Consider the following 22,880-nt stretch of genomic DNA (forward strand, 5'->3'; position numbering starts at 1 on the left):
CTTTGATTAAAAGATGTTATTCCTTCTGTCTGGCTTTGAGGTTTCTTCTGGTTGAAAATGTTTGGGTCATCAGTTCCAGAATATCGGGAATGGAAAACAGTCACACCCGATCGACACTATTGACATTAATGAGGGGTAGTGTAGACCTTTAATAAAACCTGTAGTTCTGGTTGTTCTCATCAATGTTTTTATGTTTTTTCTCTGTCCAGGTTTGCCACAAGAGAACGAAATGCTCTTTTACTCTACAACGGTCGTTTTAATGAGAAACATGACTTCATTGCTATAGAGATCATCGAGGAACAGATTCAACTCACCTTCTCAGCAGGTACGACAATCACACCATCGCATCAGCACAGATTAAGTAAACGATGGAAAACACAAGTATATCATTTAAGTGCTTCTTATACGACTGTGTTAAAATAGTTTTAACTCAACATACATATGCAATTAAAATTTGGCCTAATCGCCAAATATACTTTTGCCAATATTGTGATTCCCTGAAGGCACCTCAGATACTTGTTCAAATAGTACGAGTTGTTGTATTAATGATAAAGTGTCCATACTTCAACCAGACTTTTCATTGTCTGTACTAGTGTCCCAGGGAGTGCAAACATATACACGCATACCTTCACACACACACATACACAGACACTTCATGTCTCAGGCAGTTATAAATTACACAACCCTATAATGGTGCTGGATCTTATAGCAGACATAAATCATTCCCAGACAAAGAGAGGAATCCCGCGTCATGCTGTGGAGCCTGTTTTTCGTGTCATAACCTATGAGATTACTAAAGCTCTTCTTTTGACCAATAAAGGGTCTCGGCATCCTTTAAAATGTTAAAGATCAAAGGGTGCATGCAGTGTTGAGGAAACTGCTTTAAAACCGTAGGACATCTGTGCAGGTTTTCAGAAACCAGGTTCATTTACATACAGTAGCATTTTGTCACGGTTCACAGCAACGTTTTGGTTAAAATTGCTTGTTATTGGAAAAAGTACTGCTTTTAGTTAGTTACTCCCTAAGACCTGTGTGTAAAGATTTGAATTTATTAGTATATCAAAGAGTTTGCTTCCAAAACCAGTTAACTCTTGTTAAAATCTTGTTTTTTGATTGTGCATTATTTTTAATATCAAATTAAACTGCAAATGGTTTGTTTTGATTTTAAGCCTTCATAATTAAAAAAAATACAGCTAAATAGCATAATAAAACACAATAAAACATGATAACATAATAATAAACATGTTTTTTAATTTTTAAACGGAGTTATCTGGTTTTGGAACCAAACTCTTCATATGTTAAAAATAAATTAATGACTTCGGTTGGTGTGAAAAAACAATGTTTCTATTGTTCACTAACCAGGCCACAATATTTGGTTACTGTTTACCGGTGCTTTATGAATACTGAAGACTGTCTCTGCCCTTGGTAAATATTCCTCTAAACCCAATGTAAATGTATGCTCCACAGCCCTCTGAATGAACTCCATTGATAAGACATAAGGATTTCTAAACATGATTGATAGTCGTTGTGTGGGCAGCTTTGTACTGCAGCCACTAAGTGATTTTATATTGAACCAGAATGGTTTTAAAGGGACAAAGACAATTTACATAAGAAATGCCTTTATTACAAATGCCAAAACACACTTTTCAAAGTAATATATCCACTGTAAGGGTGTGATTAACAATCGGATTATTATTTATAATGTGCTTAATGAACTTGTCTTTCATTTTTAGGAGAGGCTAAAACAACTGTGGCACCTTTTGTATTGGGTGGAGTCAGCGATGGCCAGTGGCATTCGGTTCAACTTCATTACTACAACAGAGTAAGCCATTGTCTTGTTTGGGAATTCCTAAAGTTTCTTACTTATTCCAGTTTTTCTCACTGCAGTTTCCACTTGTGTCTAAGTTTGAAGGACAGGATATTTGACTCGTATTACACTTGACTAGAGCTCTTTTTCACAAACATCCACACCCAAAGGCGACAACGTGTTAGCACGAGATTGCATAAGTCTAAATGCACTTACAAGCATGTTTCTGCAAACTTTGCGACCTAAAAATTAAGGATTATCACGGGAGTTTATCAAGCGCCGTCATGTGACGGCCACGGAAAGACAATCTGCTAACTGGAGGCAACAGGATTCCAGTAAACCTTCCGAATAACCTCATACACTTCACTAACAAAAGCCGCAGTCGTCTTTATTTCTGTCTTGTGATTCTCAGCTCTTCCAAGGCCAGAACACAAGAAATTGAATATACCATTGTGACGTGCCAAGTGCCTTCCTGCTTGTGAGAGACTTCAACTTGAGTTTCATAAACCTGCTTTAAAGATTTTTTTACGTGTATTCTTCAAGCATATCTTTGTACTTGTATAAAGTGAGCTTGGAGCGGTTATTGATGATGGCAACAATGAAGTCTCGTATTTCAGGGCAGATTACGAGTCTGTTTTAATACTGCGCAATGACAATAAATGCGGTTTTCTCAAATAATACATCTCAGACTAGATCAACATGTTGGATTTTAACATAGCAAAATATTGAATATTTTCTATTTTTATAGCTCAGTGGTACAGATTTGTGTTAGCATCACAAAAGGTTTTGGGTTCGAACCCAGGGAACACACATACTGATCAAAAATGAATACCTCAACATAATGATAACAAGTCGTAAAGGGGACATATCATGAAAGTCTGACGTTTTCCATGTTTAAGTGCTATAATTGGGTCCCCAGTGCTTATATCAACCAAGAAATTGTGAAAAGAACAACCCAGTACCTTAGTTTTTCGGCAAGCATGTAAAAAATAGGTCATTGAAATTTGTCTCCCCTTGTGATGTCAGAAGGGGATAATACCGCCCCTTAATCAACATTATCAAACCACGGCAGTGCCATTTATTACAGAGATCAGCTCATTTGCATTTAAAATGACACACCCAAAAATGGCACATTTTTGCTCACACCTACAAAGAAGCAATTTTTAACATGCTATGATAAATTATCTATGTGGTATTTTGAGCTAAAAGTTCACATGCATACTGTAGGGAACCCGAAAATTTATTTGTCATCTTAAAAAAGTCTTGTGAAAAGTCCCCTTTAAACAAGCAAATACCACTTACAAAGTGATGAAATGTGTGTATTTTTAAGTTAATTGTGTGCTTTTTTATGTTGTTCTGATTGAGAGGATGATAGTATGAAGGAAGAATTTCTTGCAACTGGCCACCGATTGCCATTGTTGGTAAAATATACAAGCACAAATTTACAAGGCGCTAAATTAACATGGGTGTCAGAGACCACCAGCCAAGTGGGAGTCTTCACGCACTTCTATGTCAAAACCGGTCCACCTGCTCCCCCTCAGCATACACGCACACACACAATCATACTGTACAAGTACCAGGCAGGCTGGAAACACAACAAGTGTGTGACAGCGCACAGCTGTCATAGACTGTGAGCTGTGATTTATGATACCACAGTGAATTGTTCAAACGCACACACTTTGGCACGAGACCCAGTACGAATGAGAAGAACCAACAGCTGAAAAGAGCATAGTAAGAAGTTATACAGTTCTATACATTCCTTCACAACTAGTTAACGCTTTTCTTGATTATCACCTTTCACACATCATCACATATAGGCTTGTTTAGATCTTGAATTTGTGTTGCAATATTATTCATCATGTATTATTCATCACGTGTTATTTTTGCCCCAAGCCCCTGTTAAAGTTCCCATGAAATGAAAATTAAACTTTCCTTCCTTGTAGTAAAAAAAATGTTTAAGCGTAAATATAAACTGCGAAAAAATCACACACAGAAGATAAAAGCATTCAAAAATTACAAAAAAGTTTCTCATCAAATTTCCTGTCCAATCAAATGCTTTCTAGACTGAAACGCCCCACCACCTACATCCCACAGAACCACCGCCTAAATTTCACAAGCCTGAAATGAGATACGTGTTAATACATTTATTAGTTCTTATGCGGGAAATGGCACGTAGTAGCCTACACTATTTAGAGGAAAAGAAATGATTCAGAAAGTGTTCATATGCTTTCCATTGGGGTGAATGAAGTCTGATATTTCGTTAGTGACGCGTGAGCTGCTACGACGTTTGGATAAATCATAAACAAAACACTATTGGTTATTTAAAAATAGGGGGAGGGTCTTCTCAATTAAAATGACATCACCACAACAAATACTGCTGCACGAACTTTAGTGGGCCTTTAATTTCAGACCCTGCAATGGACCTGTACATTTTTTTCAACCCTTTAGAGCAGTGGTTCTCAAACTTTTTCCACGTGCGGCCCCCCTTGTGTACGATGTATTCCTTCACGCCCCCCCCTAAAGAAAATGTATGACAAAAAACTGTTCTAAAATGTTAAATTTTAATTCAACAAAACATATTATGTGTTGTTATACAAAGTAGTGCTGTTGGTTAGTAGCATTATTTTTTTAGGATTAATTACACAGAATTCATGATAAATATATATATATATATATATATATATATATATATATAATATATAATATATTATTAAAAGTTTCTATATTATAAATGAATGTATTTTATAAAATGTCATAACTGGGCCCCCCATTGCACCATCTCGCGGCCCCCAGTTTGAGAACCACTGCTTTAGAGTACCTGGAAGCACTCAATAGTACTGCACATACATAATATGGGTCTATTTTACATGCATTGGGTCCTGATCACACCATCAGGGATTATTTCTGAGATAACAACCGGCTGCCTGTACATTATACTGCTTATTACACGGCTATTTACCTCGTAAATAATGTAAGGAACATTAAATATTGATTTGAAATATTTTATTTGCTCATGTTTAAAGAATGCAGACCGTCCGCTACGAAAATGCATTCAAATGTCACAAACACACTATTTGCTTTAATCCTTTTCAAATATAATGTCATATATGTTATTGAAAGACATATTTATATTTCATGTTTGTGTAATATTAAACTCTACCTGTCAAAATGATTTGCAGCATCCGAGTTACCGTGTGTTATTAGTTTTGAGTGGTTGTTATCTGGGAATAACAAACCTGCAAATGTCGCGACTGGCCAATCAGAATCAAGCATTCTAACAACCTGTGTAATAATTTGCATTATTATAATACACCACTCTCATTGGGTCATAGTTACATTTGATCTTGTCAATGGTTTACTAGCTTGTGAACTTTTTAAGTAACTTTTTCTGCAAAATGTAAACTATTGTTTTAGAAGACATTGGTTTCCGGTCATTCCAACTGTTGTTTTCCTTGTAGCATTGTTGAGAATGCAATGCGTACTTGTGTTGCATTATGAATTGCATTCATGAGACATTTCATAGAAGCATTTGTATTCACATAATACGTGAGTATGCTATTTTCATTCTGGAGGTTATTGAGGCAGTTCTTTTGCTAAGACGTTTTTATGATTGCCGTGACTGGCATTCTTCATTGTTCTCAATAAAGAAAGGAGGACATTTGGAAAATTCCTTAAATTCTTAGTTTCTCAGAAACTCTACTTGAAATTTGATGTTCTTGTCAAGACGCATTAAATAGCATAGAAATTTTCCATAAGAAGACAAGAATATCTTTAGAAAAGAATGTCAGTAGAATAATAGGACAGATGTTTTGCTCATTCTTGTGTTTATTTTATTAATAAATGTTTAGGTATCACAAAGGGTGCTGCAAATGCTAGGAAACCTCAGTTCTCAGAGACTTTGTTTTTGGAGTTGATGTGTGTCGCCACACATTGCAGTTCTCACAGCTAATTTTAGACCTTTTGGTTTTTCTGCAGCTTAGTTCTAAACTCCAGCATTAGTACTCATTACATGATGATTATATATCCCAGACACTCATTTAAATTCCCAGACATCCCTATATAACAAGAACTTTTCCATATGGTATATTTCTGACGATCAGAAAAATAGGGATATGCACTAGTGTGTTCTTCTGCCATTGTTTCTTATTAAAAAGAAAAGGCTTTATAAACCCTCTGCAAGATAGAATGTAATAGATACTTAAGTACATGTGTGTATGTACATTGTAAAAAAAAATTTACAAGTCATTTTAACTTGTATTTTTTATCTTTGTAACTTATAGTTGATGTAACTTATAAAAAAATTGAAATAAGTTATGCTAATTCAACTTTATTTTATAAGTAACAGCAACTTATCACTAGTGAAGATAAAACATTTAAATGTTGAAGATGATAACGCTTAAATTTGAGTGCAACTTTTTTTACAGTGTACGAAAACAGAAAATAAGTGATTATGTACTGCAAAACATATAAAAATATTCAGTGATTTCTTAATTTTATTTTTTAAAACTGTCCTTAACTTGCATATACAAACAATATAACACAAGTTATTTGAGTCAGTACACGCTTCAAAATAATGGTGCTTTACAATGCCATAGAAGAAACGTTTTTTGGCTTTATGGTTCCATAAAAAACCTTTAACACCCTTTCTTTTGAGCAAAAAGGTTCTTTGTATTGAAAAAGTTATTTTTCGTTAATTAAAAGGTATGAAAGAAATGCTACTTCTAAGACCCTATCACTAAATGGTTCTTTAAGTAACCAAAAATGGTTCTTCTATGGCATCTTCATTTTAAAGAGTGTATATTCAGCTGTTGTGAATTAAATAAACATTAGGTGAACTGTAGTGGAACTTTGCTAAAATTAGTAAAACTTAAATTTGCAATGGCATGCTTTATACACTAATTCATAACTTATAGACTACTACAGTGTTTAGTGTCCCGAGTTGTTTTGAGAATAATCTCACAATAGACCTTTTATTAGAACAAAGTCATAACAGACTATATTATGAGAATAACGTCGTACTCAATACTGAATTCGCTGTTAAATGTTTTTTTACGTTGTTTTGGGACTAATTTAAAGTACTACTTCTCTGGGGTAGCAGCTTACGTTCTAATCGCCACTTTTTCTCCCGTGGTCTACGCAGGACAGCCTGCACCTGCTGGACTCCAGTGGGGTGCTGCGCGTCCCTCTCTATACGGCCTGGCTGGAGCTCACTCATAAGGAGGTACTGTATCCAGTGGCCTAGCGTAGCTACCGGTGGCGGTTCCTACTATCCTTCCGACCTCAGGGTCCGCATTTACAAAGCGTCTCACAGTCCCTTCTAGATCACTTCTGTTTTACGTTACGAGAGACAAAGGGCAAAGCCAGCAGGAGGCAAATCAATTCCAATCAGCCCCTGTAGTTTGAGAAGCTTTGTGAATACAGGCCCAGAGCTTCTTTTTAACTTCAGCATCTTGTCTTTGTGTCTAGGGCGTGAAGTACTACTAGGAAATCCTAAAATAAACCTGGTTCAGATTCTTGGTCCACTTAAGATTTGACTACATTCAGTAATATGAATAACTAGCCAGTAGGCCGGATTATAGTATTTCAACTTTAATAGACATCAAACAATGACCGTTATAAGTTGGACATTAGAAAAGTCACGGTTAGAGAGTCAACTGATTCAAACTAATAGCTTTTTGACTGATTGATTGGAAAAAAATGTGGTTGAGCTGTGTCACCAGTGAATTGCTGGTATAATGTTCAGTTTGAATTGGTGGAGTGATGCAGATTTTGTGGTGTACGGAGATCATTTCAAGGTGAAAATGATTTGGGGAAGAATGGGCTTTACATCCTGGCTAATTTGGGTGTTTTTAAACCTTGGTATGTCATTTATCATTCATCTATGAAGGACTAAAACTGGAGTAAAGCCACTTCCGTTTCCAAAAAAGCTTGTTGGTTTGTGTGCAGAACTAAAGAGTTGGTAGAGGTAATAATATTCATGTTGAGAGTAAAGGCTACTGCATGCGATGTAAAATGTTGCGAGGTAGGTTTTCCTAAACTATTCAGCTTGTTTTTACAAACAGTGAGTTTTAAAGCTTCCCTAGCTCAGTTGGTGGAGCATGGCGTTAGCAACAACATGTTTATGGGCCCAGTTCTCAAGGAAATGCCCATAAATAAGCTTGCTTTGCACCTGCCAAATGCATGCATGTAAATTATTGTCAGTGGCAATCCACAATGTCACAGATGCTGACTTGCTGGTATTTCTTCCTTTAAACATTTACAGTTTTCAAAGCAGTTGCTTGCCATATTAATTTTTTAACTTTACTCTGCTCCCACTATGCCAGCAGATGTGTTTTTTAATTCCCTTATAGGCCCTTAGGTTAGTTTAAATAGGTCCTAGTTGTTGGTTGTGTCATTATGCAGAGCATCTTTGCAAGGGTATTTCGTGAAAATGTAAAGAAAGACAAAAATGTGATACGAAATGCGTAAAAGGTGGCTTCTTGGCAAACAGAATTAATTTACATTGTTGATATCTTACATTTTTACCATCGTTGGTCTCTTTATTTTTGGTAGCAGGGTTTATTAATATCTGCTGTAATATTGCATTTGCACTTCATATGGAAACTCAGCATGTCTCCACCACACGTAAAAGGCTGTTTGTTAATGCTCCATAAAGGAAAATGGGACGAGAGAGGATGTGAGATGAGTAAGTGAGAGCATCACACCCTATAAAGGAAGGAAAGATGACCTCATGACTCCCTGCAATGAGGAGCTGGTGACTCTAATACATAGCAGTTGTAAATTCATTTGGAAAAATCTCAGTAAATGCATTTGGAAAGATTACTGCAGTTCAGTCATAACAACTCTCATAATACATTTTAGAAAGCTAATGGTAATGTCAGTCTGTTTAGTCTTGATGTAACCGGATGCTGCTGTTGCAGAGCAAGTATGAAAACTTGCAACTGCTACTACACAAATGCTCAGCGAGCATGCAAATAATGCTTCTGCAATGTTGGGCATAATTTCCCATCTGCAAATCTAGACAGGTGGCGCTGGGGGTGGAGGTGGGTGATGTTAAAGCTCTTACCATGCAGCTTTACAGCACATTAGGCAAGGCAAGTTTTGCATTTGCTACAGGTTACTTTAAAAACCAATCAGTTCGAATCATGCTGATTGGCTGGCGGATCAAAGGTTAGAAACAGCCTGCACCTTTAAGATCATTATCTTAAAATTAAAGCCTGTATTTGAAAGTAAGAGTGCCCAGGAGCAAAAACGACATGAAATTCAATCACATACAACTGCCATTGAAATGAATGGAAATACTCATGGACCTCATATGCGTGTCTGATATATGTCTGATTATCAACTCACAAAGTGGAGAAACTTGTATTAGAGCAACGGTTTAAAGGGAATTTGTGTTATATTTACATTGGCACATTTACAGCACAAGTCATGCAATAACCCAGGACAAGTCATAACAGAATAAGATGTCAATCCATTTCACTTTTCAAGGGTTGAACTTTCTGTACAGCAAGCATTTAAACAGTTTCCAAGTTATGCGGTGGCTTTGTTGTTTTCCCTTAAGTCACAAATTAGATAATTGGCCGTCTGTATGAAGGGATTACTGGTGAGTTAATGTAAAGACGATGATATCCCTGTCAAGAGAAATTATCCAGACTGACTTGGCTGTTGATTTGGCAAGCCTGAATACTGCTTTCATACAGGCCTTGCTAAAAGTTCAATCCTTTAGCTTAAGAACAGAACGTTATGAACCTATCCATTAATCTTGTTGTGGTGTGAGATTTTGTAAATAAAATTTGGGCACTTTTGTGCATCTCTGTACGGCTTAATTATCCACTCTGGTATTTTTTCTAGGACGAACTTGGTTGATGTTTCAAGCGAGCCATGCTATAATACTAAAATGTGACTTGTAAACACTGCAGATCACTGATTGGTCAGACCGAATCGCCACTACCGGTGTCATCGCTAAATGCAAGTTTAGCTTACCATCGAGCAAATCCAGTGATGTCGTCATCTGCTCTTTGTTGTTCGAATTCCCAAACTCGCTTTTTTGCAGTGAAAAACATCCACATACCGAGATTGGAGGACACCATTCCATGGATACACTCCATTGCTCCTGTGTTGTGCGTTTGTTTGTGTTGGGTTTACACTTATGCAACTCTAATAATAAGTCTATAATCTCATTCACTGAGCCAAAGTATAATGGGCCGAGCCACATCTTGCATTCATAGCTTGAATACACTGGCTATGTTTACATGCACAAATTTAATAAGATTGAAGGTTACGACGATACAGTTTACATGCACCCTAAACATTGCAATCTGATAAAAATGTTCGTTTACATGTACATTCTATAGAATCCGAACCGAAAGTCTGCGCAAGCGCAAAGCCAGGGTTGCCAGATTCGTTTATAAAAACCATCCGAATGGACGTTCAAAACTAGCAAAAAGCATCCCAATCCTTTCATCTTTAACCCGCAGAAAAACAGCTGCTGGAAACTAGAAAAAAAAGAGGACATGGCAACGCGAATTCGAATTCCCGCTTTATCTCTGTATTAAAGTCAAAACGGACTTGGAGAAAGTTGTTCTTAAGATGTTTTCAGATATAGGTAATAAAAAAACACTTTTCAAAAGGCACAATGATATTTTTTTGCTTTAAGTAGCCTAATGTTTTAAAAGTACACATAAACGCGGCAGAATGTACATCGTGTGACCCCCAGTAACCTTACCTTAATAATGCGTGATGCCACTGCCTTGCTGTCGCGTGTTTCTGTGACGAGAATCATGTGATATAAGACTTTTATATAAGACGTGAACTTGAGCACAAATGTTCTGCGCATGTGCACAATGTATTTTTGCATCCGATTTAGAAAATACTATGAGGCTGTTTACACTTGGCATTAACATGTGTTTTTATCGATCGGATCACAAGTGGACGAGAGAGACACATTACGTTTACACCTGGTATTTAAATCCATCTCTTTTGTCCACTTTCGACCGCATCTGTCCTGTATACTGTGAGGGGGTGGTCTGTGAGACGGTGGGCGAGTCTCTCTGCTGTCATTCAAACCCGAGCGGGAGTAATTATGAGTTTATATGGACGCAAACTATATTATGTCGGAGTCCACTGCTTGTTTAGCAAGTATACATGCTGCATAGTGTTTTGTACGTTTATATGTTGGAGCTTTCTCCGAATTTTCAGCGCAATTGATGAAATAGGATCGCGCAACTTTCACACGCTTTCAAAACGAAACTACGGAGATCAGCCGCTTTAGTTGTATCAATGAAAGGCTAAAAATAGCGCTGTTCACCATATGTTTACGCCAGAAGTCAAAACAAGACGTAAAACTTGTGTTTAATACCTCAGATTAGATAAATGGGCGGAGAGAAGGCGGTCGCGTGTGGCTGTTCGAACGCATTCAACCACATATGCGTTCCGCAACTCCAAAGCGATCCGATCGAAAGTGGTTTCGACTACCTCTGGATGTGGTTGAAAGTGGTCGAAAGTGGACGAGCTCAAAACGTTTTGACCACCGTTTACACCTGGCATTAACGTCGTCCACTTGTGATCCGATCGACGAAAACGCATGTTAATGCCAAGTGTAAACAGCCTCTATGATTCAAGTGTTTACATGCATACTTTCCTCCTGCGGATCGGGTATCAGATCGGAGTACACTACCTCTTTTAATACGATCCAAATTTGCATCCGCTCGTCCTCAATCGTATAGATTAAGGCAGTGGTTCTTAAACTGGGGGCCTTGGCCCCCTGAGGGGCCCTGAGATGGTGCCAGGGGGCCCCAGTTTAATGATATTTAAAAAAAAAAATATTTATCATAAATTCTGTGTAATTAAACCTCATTAAAATAATGCTACTAACCAACAGCACTACATTGTATAATTGAATATGTTTTGTTTAATTAAGATTAAAATTTTAAGTTTTGGAATATATTATGTCATAAATTTTCTTTGGGGGGCCATGAAGGGTTTGCACCACAGACAAGGGGGGCCGCATGCCGAAAAAGTTTGAGAACCACTCAAACTTTAATAATTGTAAATTTATAATATGTAATGTATATTAAGCTGCTTTATAATATAAGCATTTCCATTGTTCAATTTACAACTCTTCTTTTGTTATAGTAAAGAATTTTTTGCTCATAGTGTGATCATTGTGTTGACATCTGGCTACAAGTGAAGTTCTGGTTAGGTCATGTCAGATGTGTCGAGATATGGTACACCTTCTAAAAAGACTTTGTCATGAGACATGAATGTCTTAGGTAACCTGTTCACTGAGGCAAAGTGGACAGCGTGTGAAATGAGAGATGGCTATGTACCTGCACACATTTTTCTTCTTAAGAAGAGCAGCGTTTGGTGAAGTAAATGCATAGTGCGGGACAAAAGATCATGGATCATGGCCGAGCACTGATAAATGAAATGTGTAATTGAGACACATGGGTTTAAAATTATTACTCTTGTCCCATTGGCTAGCCAATAACATTGTGTTATGTGTATGGCTTAAGGGAAGGTTTGTGGAGTAGGGGACTAGAGCCAGTTCCCTTGAATTATTCACAGCTCTAGGTTTACACTGCTGGAGGGTGGGTGAGGTAATGGTGTTTGAGGATAGTAAAGAGATCAGTGTAACAAACCCCCCCTCTTGTACGACACTATAACACACACACATAGACACATGTTCTGCTGCGACACCTGCTCCGGACACATTTCCTTACAGATGGTTTGGATGTGTGCGAGATGATAATAACTAGAGGATTTTCTTAGTATTTAGCCATTTTTGCCTGAATTTCTTAAAATGGTATTTTGTCCCATGAAATGAGCCATACTTTAAATCAAACTAAGTTTTTAAAAATGGAGTAAACGTGTTTTAGAAATAGAGTAAAGCTGCTCTATGAAACCATTTGTATTGTAAGTGCTTTATTTTTTCCAATACTGTTGTAGTAAACGGCAATAGTTATTAGTTTACTCACATATATATAACTTACAATTGAGATATTACGTACTCTACTACGTACACACACAACCACATATTTAAACACTAAAGCATATATTTATGGCTCTGAGAAAGCTGTCGTACCTGAACATTTCATGAGTAACGCAAAAGTGTAAGATGACACTATCATCGTTTTTTTCTATGTTGTTTTTGGAGTTTCGTGTGTAACTCAATCTATTGATTGACATTCTCCCTTAATCCCAAATAACATAGTTGTTTTCCTGTACAACTGACAGACCAGTGGCAGTTCGGACATTTTTTCTTTGAAAGCTGAGCAGTTTTACTTAAAACCCAGGGGTTACGTACAACCGTTAATGTCAAACCTGAGATCAGTCTGACCCTCTGGGGAAAACACAAGCCGTTTAGAGCCATTTACAGCCGTGTTCTCCTGTACCGACTTGTATCTGCAGTCCAAACACTGCAGAGATGTTTTAAAGGATTCAGGGTATCTGTGATTGATATACATTAATACACTTGTAGTACACTGACTGGGCTGAACGGTACATGTCCAAAACAGATCATTGGAGAATTTGAAACTCAAGAGTTCTGTTTAAACCAGAAACATAGACATAACCGTAAGTCATGATTGAGGTCCCTGTTAATGAGGAATCAAATGTACAACAAGTACAAACTTTTTCTCAAACATCTATAGTGAAGGTTTCTCACAGAGTTGTGCTCTTACATTTTAAATCCTTCTTAAACATAATAGTCATTAGTTATGGTTTGAGATTTGAACAAACCCCTAATGCTACGTATGATGTGTTGCCATGCTGTCACCTATTTTGCGCTGACAGAAATGTTATTGTATTTTAATTTTTTGGTTTATTGATAAAAGCCATGCTATTGTTAATCATAGTGAAGTCTGTGAAAGATAAAACTGTTAAAAAATACTAATAATAAAAATAGTCCAGTATATCATGGAGATCTGGGGAGCTCTGGCTAGAAAACCACCTCATAGTATATCAAGGACAAAATTAGTGCGCGAAAAAAGAGCACTTTAAATACACTTTGTAATGTTATAATATGAATTACGTACCTTCGAAATTCAGTTGATGTCGCGAGGAACTCCATCACCTTCATGAACTTCCACGGCTTCTTTTCGTTAGCGGCCTGTCCACTTTTGCAATCATCCTCACGTTTTTTTCTTATATATGTATCACGTAAGCTTATCCACTTCTGTTTAACCTCCTCCACTATAACAAACAAAGCATGATGGTCAAAAGTTAGTGGATAAAACTTACACGCTTATGAATATGAAACCAAAAACTAATGGAAATTAAACTCACCATCGAATCCCATTTGATCGGCAATTCGTCTCCATAACAACTCCCTCTTATCGATGTTTTTATAGTCGCTGTTTCGTTTGTCGTACAGCTCTTTGTTTTCGGAAACCAAAGAGACCAGCAACTCCACGTTCATCTTCCCTCGCTGCATCTTCTTCACCTCGTATCAAGGTGTGCTCCTGCAAGACTGTCTTGTGCTTGAGTGCCACCAAGTCGTGTTTTAATGTAACTTTAACAGCTCGAGGCACGTGAACAAAAGCGCCAATCTCATTGGTCGGCCAACTTTTAACGCGCCACGTCAAACCCAAAAAAACGTGTCCAAGGCGTTTTTCTGAAAATGACGCTTTTGCGGCTAGGGCCTTATTCGTGGGGGTGTGCACTCACATTGGCACTCGTTCTTGAGTCACGAGACGTTAAACTTCGACGATAAACGCGCACGAAAAACGTCCCGGTGTGTAAAGACCTTTAGGTCAGTAAGCAACCACTTAGCAGTTAGGTTTTGTTTCATTATATGCACTGTAGAAATAATTGCTGCCAGTCGAATTGGCTTTAATAGTCAAGTTACCATTTTACATTTTAATCGGTGGTGAATTGCTGTAATTTAGAAATTAGTTACAGTAACTTATTTTTAAGAGTTTAAGATGTGGTTTTCCGGACCAGCAAGGCGCGTGGACCAGCTCCACTTCACCTCTGTAAACTCCCCTGTTTTGCTGCTTCTCGCATGTCTCCTTTTGAAAACATGAAATGCACAGTATGTCTATGTGGTACCTAAAACAAAATTTCCATTGTAATTCCACCAGGAATCTTGTAAGGTGAAAGAAAGGTTTGTGCATGCCTGACTCTCACTCTCTTTCTCTCTCTCTCTCTCTATCTCTCTCTCTCTCTCTCTCTCTCTCTCTCTCTCTCTCTGACCTCATCCTCTGTAAGGAGCTGTTGGGATCAAGTGCGTTACCATGGCTCCAGCAGCCTTCTGTCCCCAAAGAGCATGCATGTAGAGGTGACGGGGAGTTTTCAACTCTGTAGAGAAAGAGAGACTAATATAGAGCTCTTTCATGCCTGTATATCTAAACCCTGTTTACACGAAACATAAACCGAAGCAGAGGCTCGGAAACAGAAAAGCTAAATCTTCCTTACTCACTTTCAGATTAAAACCATCTCTTTTTAAACTGTGATTTATGCATTAGACTTTATATATACTTTATATTTACTTTATATCACTTTATATTACAGCTATTAGTCAGAGAAAAAACAGGCTTATGTGGCACTGCGCTCTAAGAAGCTGTCAAAAAGCTGGTACCCTTTTAATAAGAACCTAAACAGGACCTCAAAGATACATATATGTACCTAAATAGTACATATTAGGACCTTTTTAAAGGGTACCATCCCCGTGACAGCTTTTGTACCTTTGTGTAGTTTTGAGCTGCAAAGAGCCCTCATCCCCCCAACATCTGGGCTAATGTACCCTCTTCTTTCCCGGGACTATACTGAAACTGGATCCAACTTCTGAAATCACCTGCATAAGCCTGTCTCACGACCTTATGACAAAAGGTGAAGTTTGAGTGAACGACAAATGCAAAATCTCACTTAATCCCGCCTGATCCAGCACTTTATCTCCTTTCACACCAGATGAATTCATAGTAGGACATACCTAGGATCTACCAGGAAAGAAAATATATATATATAATATTGTAAAATATGATTGTGGAAAGTCTACTGAATTTCAGCCCGAGGTAGAAAGAAACCTCACACAAGTAGACACCTGTCAGAAGCTGGAGGACGCGTGGAATGCAGCCAGATATTGAGATCTGAGCATATGTGTGTGCAATTCATATACTGAAAGTTGTCGAAACATCGATGATTGATTTCATACCAAACGTCTGCATTTCTGACACCGTTAGTAGAAAATGTATTATTAAGGACTTCCAGTTTTCATAAAGACAATTTTGGCGGTATGCATTACAGTATGGTACGATAACTACTGAGACAGTACTTGCCCAAACAGCCCGCTCATCTCTCACCTGCACCTGCGGTTTGTGTTTGGAGCCCCACTCAATTGGTGGCATGAAGCCAGAACCACCAGGGACCTCAATCTACCCCCGACAAACTCCTGCGATGGTCTGGTTACCACTTTACCAGACTTACAGACCTCTGCTGTTTAAAAAAAAACAACATTAAACCAGTTAGTCAACTTTTCCTAAGTAGGATTAGTGATATGTAGACATTAAATGTTGTACGTCAAGAATTTAAACATTTTTATAAATTTTCTATACACTTAATAATTATGTTATTTGTTTTTATTAATATTTTATTACTATTGTTTTTATTATTATTTTGAATAATTACATTTGTATTTAAATATAACACAGACAGCTGTGTAAATGTAGGCTTGAAAACTGGTCGTGTACAGGTGTGTGTGTGTGTGTGTGTGTGTGTGTGCGTGCGTGCATGTGTGTGTGTGCAAAGCTTAGGGTGATCCTGGGTGATGTGGTCCTGTCTTGACACAGAAGTCTTTGTTTTGGTTATTTTACACCATGCAAAAGAGCAAACAAGACTGATCTGATCGAGACTCAAATTGCACGCACTGTGCATGTTGCCTTTATGCTTCTCCTATACTAGTCCATTGGACAATTACAGTACATACAAATATCACAATATTTCTCATAAAGAGCAGTTATATTACATATGCAATTCAACATACAGCAAATGGAGGCATTTGATTTCTCTTAAGAAAAAAATAGTGATACACTATAGACTGTTTAAGACCTCTCGAGCTATAAATGAGCAACCTCAGTACATTTTATTTCTATAGTGCATGCTTTTTACAATGCTTTTTTCTCTGCCAATGTAAAGTTACACCGCTTAAATTGTCTTGTCCCAGTCTCTTGCGATTTGTCGGATGGTATCTTTCTAATAAACAGTGTTAACCTGCTGTGTTTGGCAGCTGGGGTGTTGTTATTCGACTTCACCGGTTAAGGGGTCAGATAAATGAGTTGCTGGAATCAGGCGGCGTGAAGTTGAGCTCCTAAATCAAAGCAGGGAGAACATACTTGACCCTGACCGTGTCGTGCTATATGGTACAAGGCACACAGTTCTTACATTCAAACTAAAATTCAGTTGATCTCTACTGAACCGTGCAATATGTGATTACATTGGCATTAACCACAAACAAGATTTTTTGTTCAGTTGAACACACACTGAACAAACAACATTTACAGCCCTGGGTGCTGATTTGTTCATTAAAATGTGTATGAATTAAATCACTAAATCGCTTCCTAAGTCTACATGTCAGGTACAAAATCTTTAAAGTGATTTTGATGACTTTTTAATAATTGTTTGTCCCTATCACAGTAGGGCACTTGATGCCATGCAATATTGTGTCAATAGTCACGCATCACTTGTTTATGGCTTCAAGTGAGTATTCATGTGGTGCCAGATTGAATGTTTTCAAAGCAGATAGCATAAGCAGAGATAGCCATCTGAATAATATCTGACGCCCTTATATCCTGTTGGAAACAAGCCAAACAAATGCAGCAAAATGCAATGAAAGTGTGTTTTCTTCCTTAGCTTGTTGTTAATGCACAGACTTCTGTTTAAAGATTTCTGAAGCTGCTTTTGTGTGCTGTGGTCCCCGATGGGATTTCTCTCCGTGACCACGCCCTGGTCTTTTCAAAATTCCCATTTTATCAGTGGTCACACTTTACTGTGAACCGATCAAATGCCCTTGCAGCCAGACAGATAGAAAACTAAGAAGAGAAAATTATTTTATTGGTATTTCTTCAACCACTGTATGTTTCTGTAGACATTTGGGAAAAAAACTAAACACACCATTCACACTCTTATAAGTTTGTTTACTAACTAATGATTTATATTTACCTGACATTTTTATTAGAACTAAATGTCTCATATGATGTATTTTGTTTGATAACATTGTTTGATAGAAATACTTTAGAAACATAATTATATTTTTATGATGGATTTAAGATTAGAAGTATTAAATAAATGAAAAACAATTAAATATAGCAGAATGGGCATTTTACAAGTAGGAAAAATAAATGATGAGGGTAAAATGTTTCCAATACGCAAGTTTTTGTGACTAAAATAGAAAGTTGAAAATTAAAAACAACCCCTAGGGCATAAAAGTGCCCATACTGTGGAAACACCCATATGCATGTGCTTATGTCTACTGTACATTAGTTAGGACACATCATCATATATATAGCAACAGGAAGGCCAAAAGTTAAAATAAAGTGAAATTGTGCTGTTTAGATAGCACAAAATGGAAAATTTTGCAGGTGTTTTTTTACTATAGGAAAGAGTAGTTTGGGAGTGGCAGTAATAGTTTAGATAAAGCCATTTTGCAGTGGAAAGTGTCCCATGGTGAGATTAAAAACTACAGTGATATACAAATCAGAACCAGTCTTACTCTACACAGTCAAACAGATGGCCCACATCTGCCCTCATTCAGATGTTATAGCAAAGGTACAGCACATAGATATCTACTATAAAAACAAGCTTTGATCTGTGTGTGCATGCATGTAAACGTCTTCACACTGCCAAATCTAAGCCAGATTTTATTTATAACCCTCAGAAAAGCTTTTCACACATCTTAAACCCAGGAATAATGTGTGACCCAGTTAAGTTTAAAAAGACACTAGGTTAATGATATTTTTAAAATGTAAAATGCCCAGAACAGTGCTATGATAAATATCCTAAATGAGCATTATCTGAGCTGGTGAAATGCCTGGGCCACAGTATAGCAAATGTACAGCAACATTTGTACATTTGCATTTATACATGAACCGGTACCTGGTTCCAGTGAATCCTTGTGCAAGTGTTATTAGGTTTCATAATGTTTTATGTTTTCTCATTACTAATGTCAATCTGTCTGTTGTCATTGTGTTTGGTTGTTGAGCTGAAACTTAGAATCTCTTATTAATTTAGCAATTTTTTGTCTTTTCAGCCTAAGATCAGTAAATTGGGGTTGCCTCAAGGACCGTCGGGTGAAAAGGTGGCAGTGGTCGCAGTGGACGACTGTGACATCTCCATGGCTGTGCGATTCGGCAGTCACATCGGGAACTACTCCTGTGCTGCACAGGGCACCCAGACCGGACAGAAGAAGTAAGTACTGTATATAAATAATATATAAAGTATATTGTGTGTGTGTGTGTGTGTGTGTGTGTGTGTGTGTGTGTGTGTGAATATTAATGTATGCAAATTAGCAGACACTTTTGTTTACAGTCCAAGTATATGTATTCCCTGGGAATTTGAAAGCAGAGGTGTAAAGTGCTCAAGTATTTTTACTTTACTAAAGTACATTTTTCAATTGAGTGCACTGTAAAAAATTATTTGTTGGTTCAACTTGAAAAATTAAGTTACCTGGTTGTCTTAAAATTTTGAATTCAACTTAAAAAAAATATTAGTTAATTTAAAAAGTTGTGTAGAAATTGTTGTCAACTTATATTTTTAAGTTGAATTAACTTAAAATGTGAAGGCAACCAGGTTAACTTACTTTTTTTAGTCGAAGTAACAAATCTGTTTTTTAAAGTGTGTCTTTGGCAAACTTTTACATCACAGCATTGCATGCATAATATTGTACTTTTCAATTCATTTTAGAAGTTGTTTTTTACAAATCATTATTAAGTAAAATGCTAGTAATTTATTGCTTATTTTTAAGTATTTAAGTATTTTAAGTTTTTTAAGTTACTTGAGTGAATGTAATTAAGTACTAGATTGTTAATATAATTAAATATTAAATAATTATGTAGTGGAATTAAAAGTGTGATATTAGGCTTTAAGAATTAAGTGAAGTAAAAGAGAAACACTCTGATACAAATACTTGAAAAATACCCTACACCTCCACTTGAAAGAAAAAATACATGAAATGTTCCACAAAGAAAACAACAAAAGCATGCTGTCTAAATGAGCATAACATAAACTATAAAAAAATCAAGGTATTTGTTAATAGTTTTTTATGTGTTTCTTCAAAGAGAAATGAAAGATTTAAACAAGATTCTTGTCCTGCCACCTTAGATAGGATATGGTGTTACCTGAAACATTATGTTAACTCCACAAAAACTTATTATTTTCTTTATAATGACACTTTGGTAATTACTCATAGTTATACTCTCCCACCTATCTATCTGTCAGAAAACACATCTAATTGTTTTAAGATCTTTTCAACATTACTGTTTACTGGTGTTGATTTCAGTGTGTTTGTTTTAATTGGAGATGGCAAATGCACTTGTGTCAGCATTGTGCATGCTAGAACAGCGTTGTTCATTAAAACACGCCGAAGAAACAACAACAGATACATGTGAAAGTTTAACCTGTCGCTCCAGACCGATAAGCTCCGACCTGTTTTATATCACATGACAACATTCTGTTCCCTGTGGTGCCGTTGCCATGGACACAATGATTGACTTTCACTTAGGGAGGGTCATGCCCCCTTTCACCCGTCTGCCCTTTATTAAAAAGAATGTTTACTATGGTAATCTATTTGTTTTATGTGACGTTACAGCATGTATGGTTGGAGTATAGTGAGTATATTTCAGTGTAGGGACTATTTACCACAACTTACTGTATTTCCTGCTCCTCCCCATTAATGTGTATCGGGTCACGGTAAGTTCTTTAAGCGTCGGCGTGTTTAATGTGATTCTCAGGTGCGTTAATCATTTTTCTGAGTCATCTACGTGACTTCTCATTTACTGTGAGACACTGAGATGTGATGAATAAACTTTACGTAGACCTACTTTTCTGGTGATCAGTAAATAAATGTTAACTGCTTAAGCGACTTTATTCTTCTTTTTTAGAGATATTGCATGTGCCAAAATCTTACATGTATATTTAAAGTCCCCCCTTGAAAATCAAACCTGACAATTCTTATTTTTCTTTATGAAATATTGCAGGGTAATAAGTCTTATAAGCTTTAATCAAAATCTGAAAATGTACTTGTGGCGTGATTCTCGGCTTGATGGCTTGGGCAGAGGATAACCCTGAACCTCTCTAACTGTTAGTTACAGGGTTCCCAGGGGTCCTTGAAATCGGTGAAAGTTTGTGAATATGGGGGAAAAAATTCAAGGCCCTGGGAAGTTTTTAAAAATATACATACATAGATATTATTCCCTGTGTAGTGTAGGATAATATCATTAAAATTCTAGACTTTTTTAGCACACGTGCTTAACTGTTTGCTTTAAATGCTTATATCTTCTGTATGCGAATGTTGATTCATACCAAAATGCTTTTTTGCATAGTTGTGTTTGACACATGAAAACGTCTCGGGTTACGTATGTAACTGTTGTTCCCTGAGAAGGGAACGAGACGCCTGCCTCCCTTGCCATACTTCCTGTGTCCCTGTAACACCGTCTTTGGCAATATTTCAGATATTAATATACTTCCTGGCTCCCGCATCACCCTGTCTTTGTCGTTAAGCCTCGCCATTGGTTAAATTTGATATACACATTCAGACGCACTTACCACTGGATGCGTCCCCAAAATGTCACCGCAGTGACGCAGCGCGAGTTCCCTCAAAAGGCAACTGTTACAATGTATCTTTAACGGTAACACGATGTAACCTTGCTCTCGCTTGAAATGTGTCCCCATTCAGTCCTTGAATTTGAAGGTATTGGACCTGAAAAGTCCTTGAAAGGCCCTTGAATTTGAAGTTAACTAAGGTGTGGGAACCTTGAGTATGTCACAATACGGAAGTAAAGTTAATTGTGACTTCTTGTTAACGAGGACTTTAATGCATATGGAAACCTGCATTTTCATTTCAATTTTGTGTTTTCTCTTCTCTAGGTCTTTGGACTTAACCGGTCCTCTTCTGCTTGGTGGTGTACCTAACCTACCGGAGGACTTTCCTATACGAAACCGGGACTTTGTGGGTTGCATGAGAAACTTGACAATCGATAGCAAATCCATAGACATGGCCAGCTACATCGCAAATAACGGCACAACAGAAGGTCTCGGATTTATTATTCTGCATTTGAGATATACTGTACATGTATGGTTTGATTCTTGTTGTGCTTCATTAATACTAATATTGATATATTGATGTGTAGGCTGTCCAGCAAAAAAGAGCTTCTGCTATGAGGGCTTGTGTCAGCATGGCGGCCATTGTGAAAACAAGTGGAACACTTACTTTTGTTACTGTACCGAAGGACGAGGTGGGAAGCACTGTGATCAAGGTAGGTGGACGCGTATTGTAAGTCACACAAGATTGAAATCACTTTAAGTCGTCAGCTAATTCAGAATTCTACTGTATTTCCGGGAGACGTGCATGTTGCTTTCTTTAAACAAAGGCAAACTATATTTGGATGCTTTAAGATATCAGTCAGACGGCCTCTTGGGCGTTCCTTAGTGGGTCACTGGTATGGAGTCCTGCTATGCCACTATTCTGAAGGTCTGGCTAGATGAGGCTAAATAGCCTGCAAGTGTGCATATGCGTGTGCTTGTATGTGTCTATTTGTTTTTTTAAACCTGGCACTGATTGCTTTTGGAAGTTAAGGAAGCAGGCAGTACATTATTGTGATGGTGTTTCCTGCAAGGGAAATGTCTTATCACTTATAAACATCAGCCAGGGTCTCCTATGCACTCCTTTTCAGCCCTATACCAACCTTTTGGACTGAGACTTACCTTATAATTGTTTTGTTTTTAAAGCTGTGCTCCAAAAAAGCTGCCTTACTGTTTACATATGGGTGATTCTCACGAAATCCAGATTAAGAAGGTGTCCACCATCAGAAATTTAAAAAAAAAACCTTGACGCCAAATTTATTTTTGCATATATAAGATT

At 37.3% G+C, this 22,880-nt stretch overlaps 1 protein-coding gene across 8 annotated transcripts in view; it reads left to right on the plus strand.

The window, feature by feature from the left end:
* The window catches only part of celsr1a (cadherin EGF LAG seven-pass G-type receptor 1a), a 97,131-nt gene that overhangs the window by 53,515 nt on the left and 20,736 nt on the right, over positions 1-22,880 (plus strand). For 5 of the 8 annotated variants that reach the window (XM_065269234.2, XM_065269235.2, XM_065269236.2 and 2 more), the window contains exons 4-9: positions 210-325; positions 1,734-1,822; positions 6,948-7,028; positions 19,053-19,210; positions 21,887-22,050; positions 22,150-22,275. In XM_065269234.2, coding sequence (XP_065125306.2) covers positions 210-325; positions 1,734-1,822; positions 6,948-7,028; positions 19,053-19,210; positions 21,887-22,050; positions 22,150-22,275 — 734 coding nt within the window. The remainder of the gene's footprint in view (positions 1-209; positions 326-1,733; positions 1,823-6,947; positions 7,029-19,052; positions 19,211-21,886; positions 22,051-22,149; positions 22,276-22,880) is intronic. The other 3 variants (XM_065269241.2, XM_065269242.2, XM_065269243.2) reach the window with 1 other exon arrangement.

The sequence above is a fragment of the Paramisgurnus dabryanus genome, chromosome 1 (assembly GCF_030506205.2).
Source record: "Paramisgurnus dabryanus chromosome 1, PD_genome_1.1, whole genome shotgun sequence".
Classification (NCBI taxonomy): Eukaryota; Metazoa; Chordata; class Actinopteri; order Cypriniformes; family Cobitidae; genus Paramisgurnus; species Paramisgurnus dabryanus.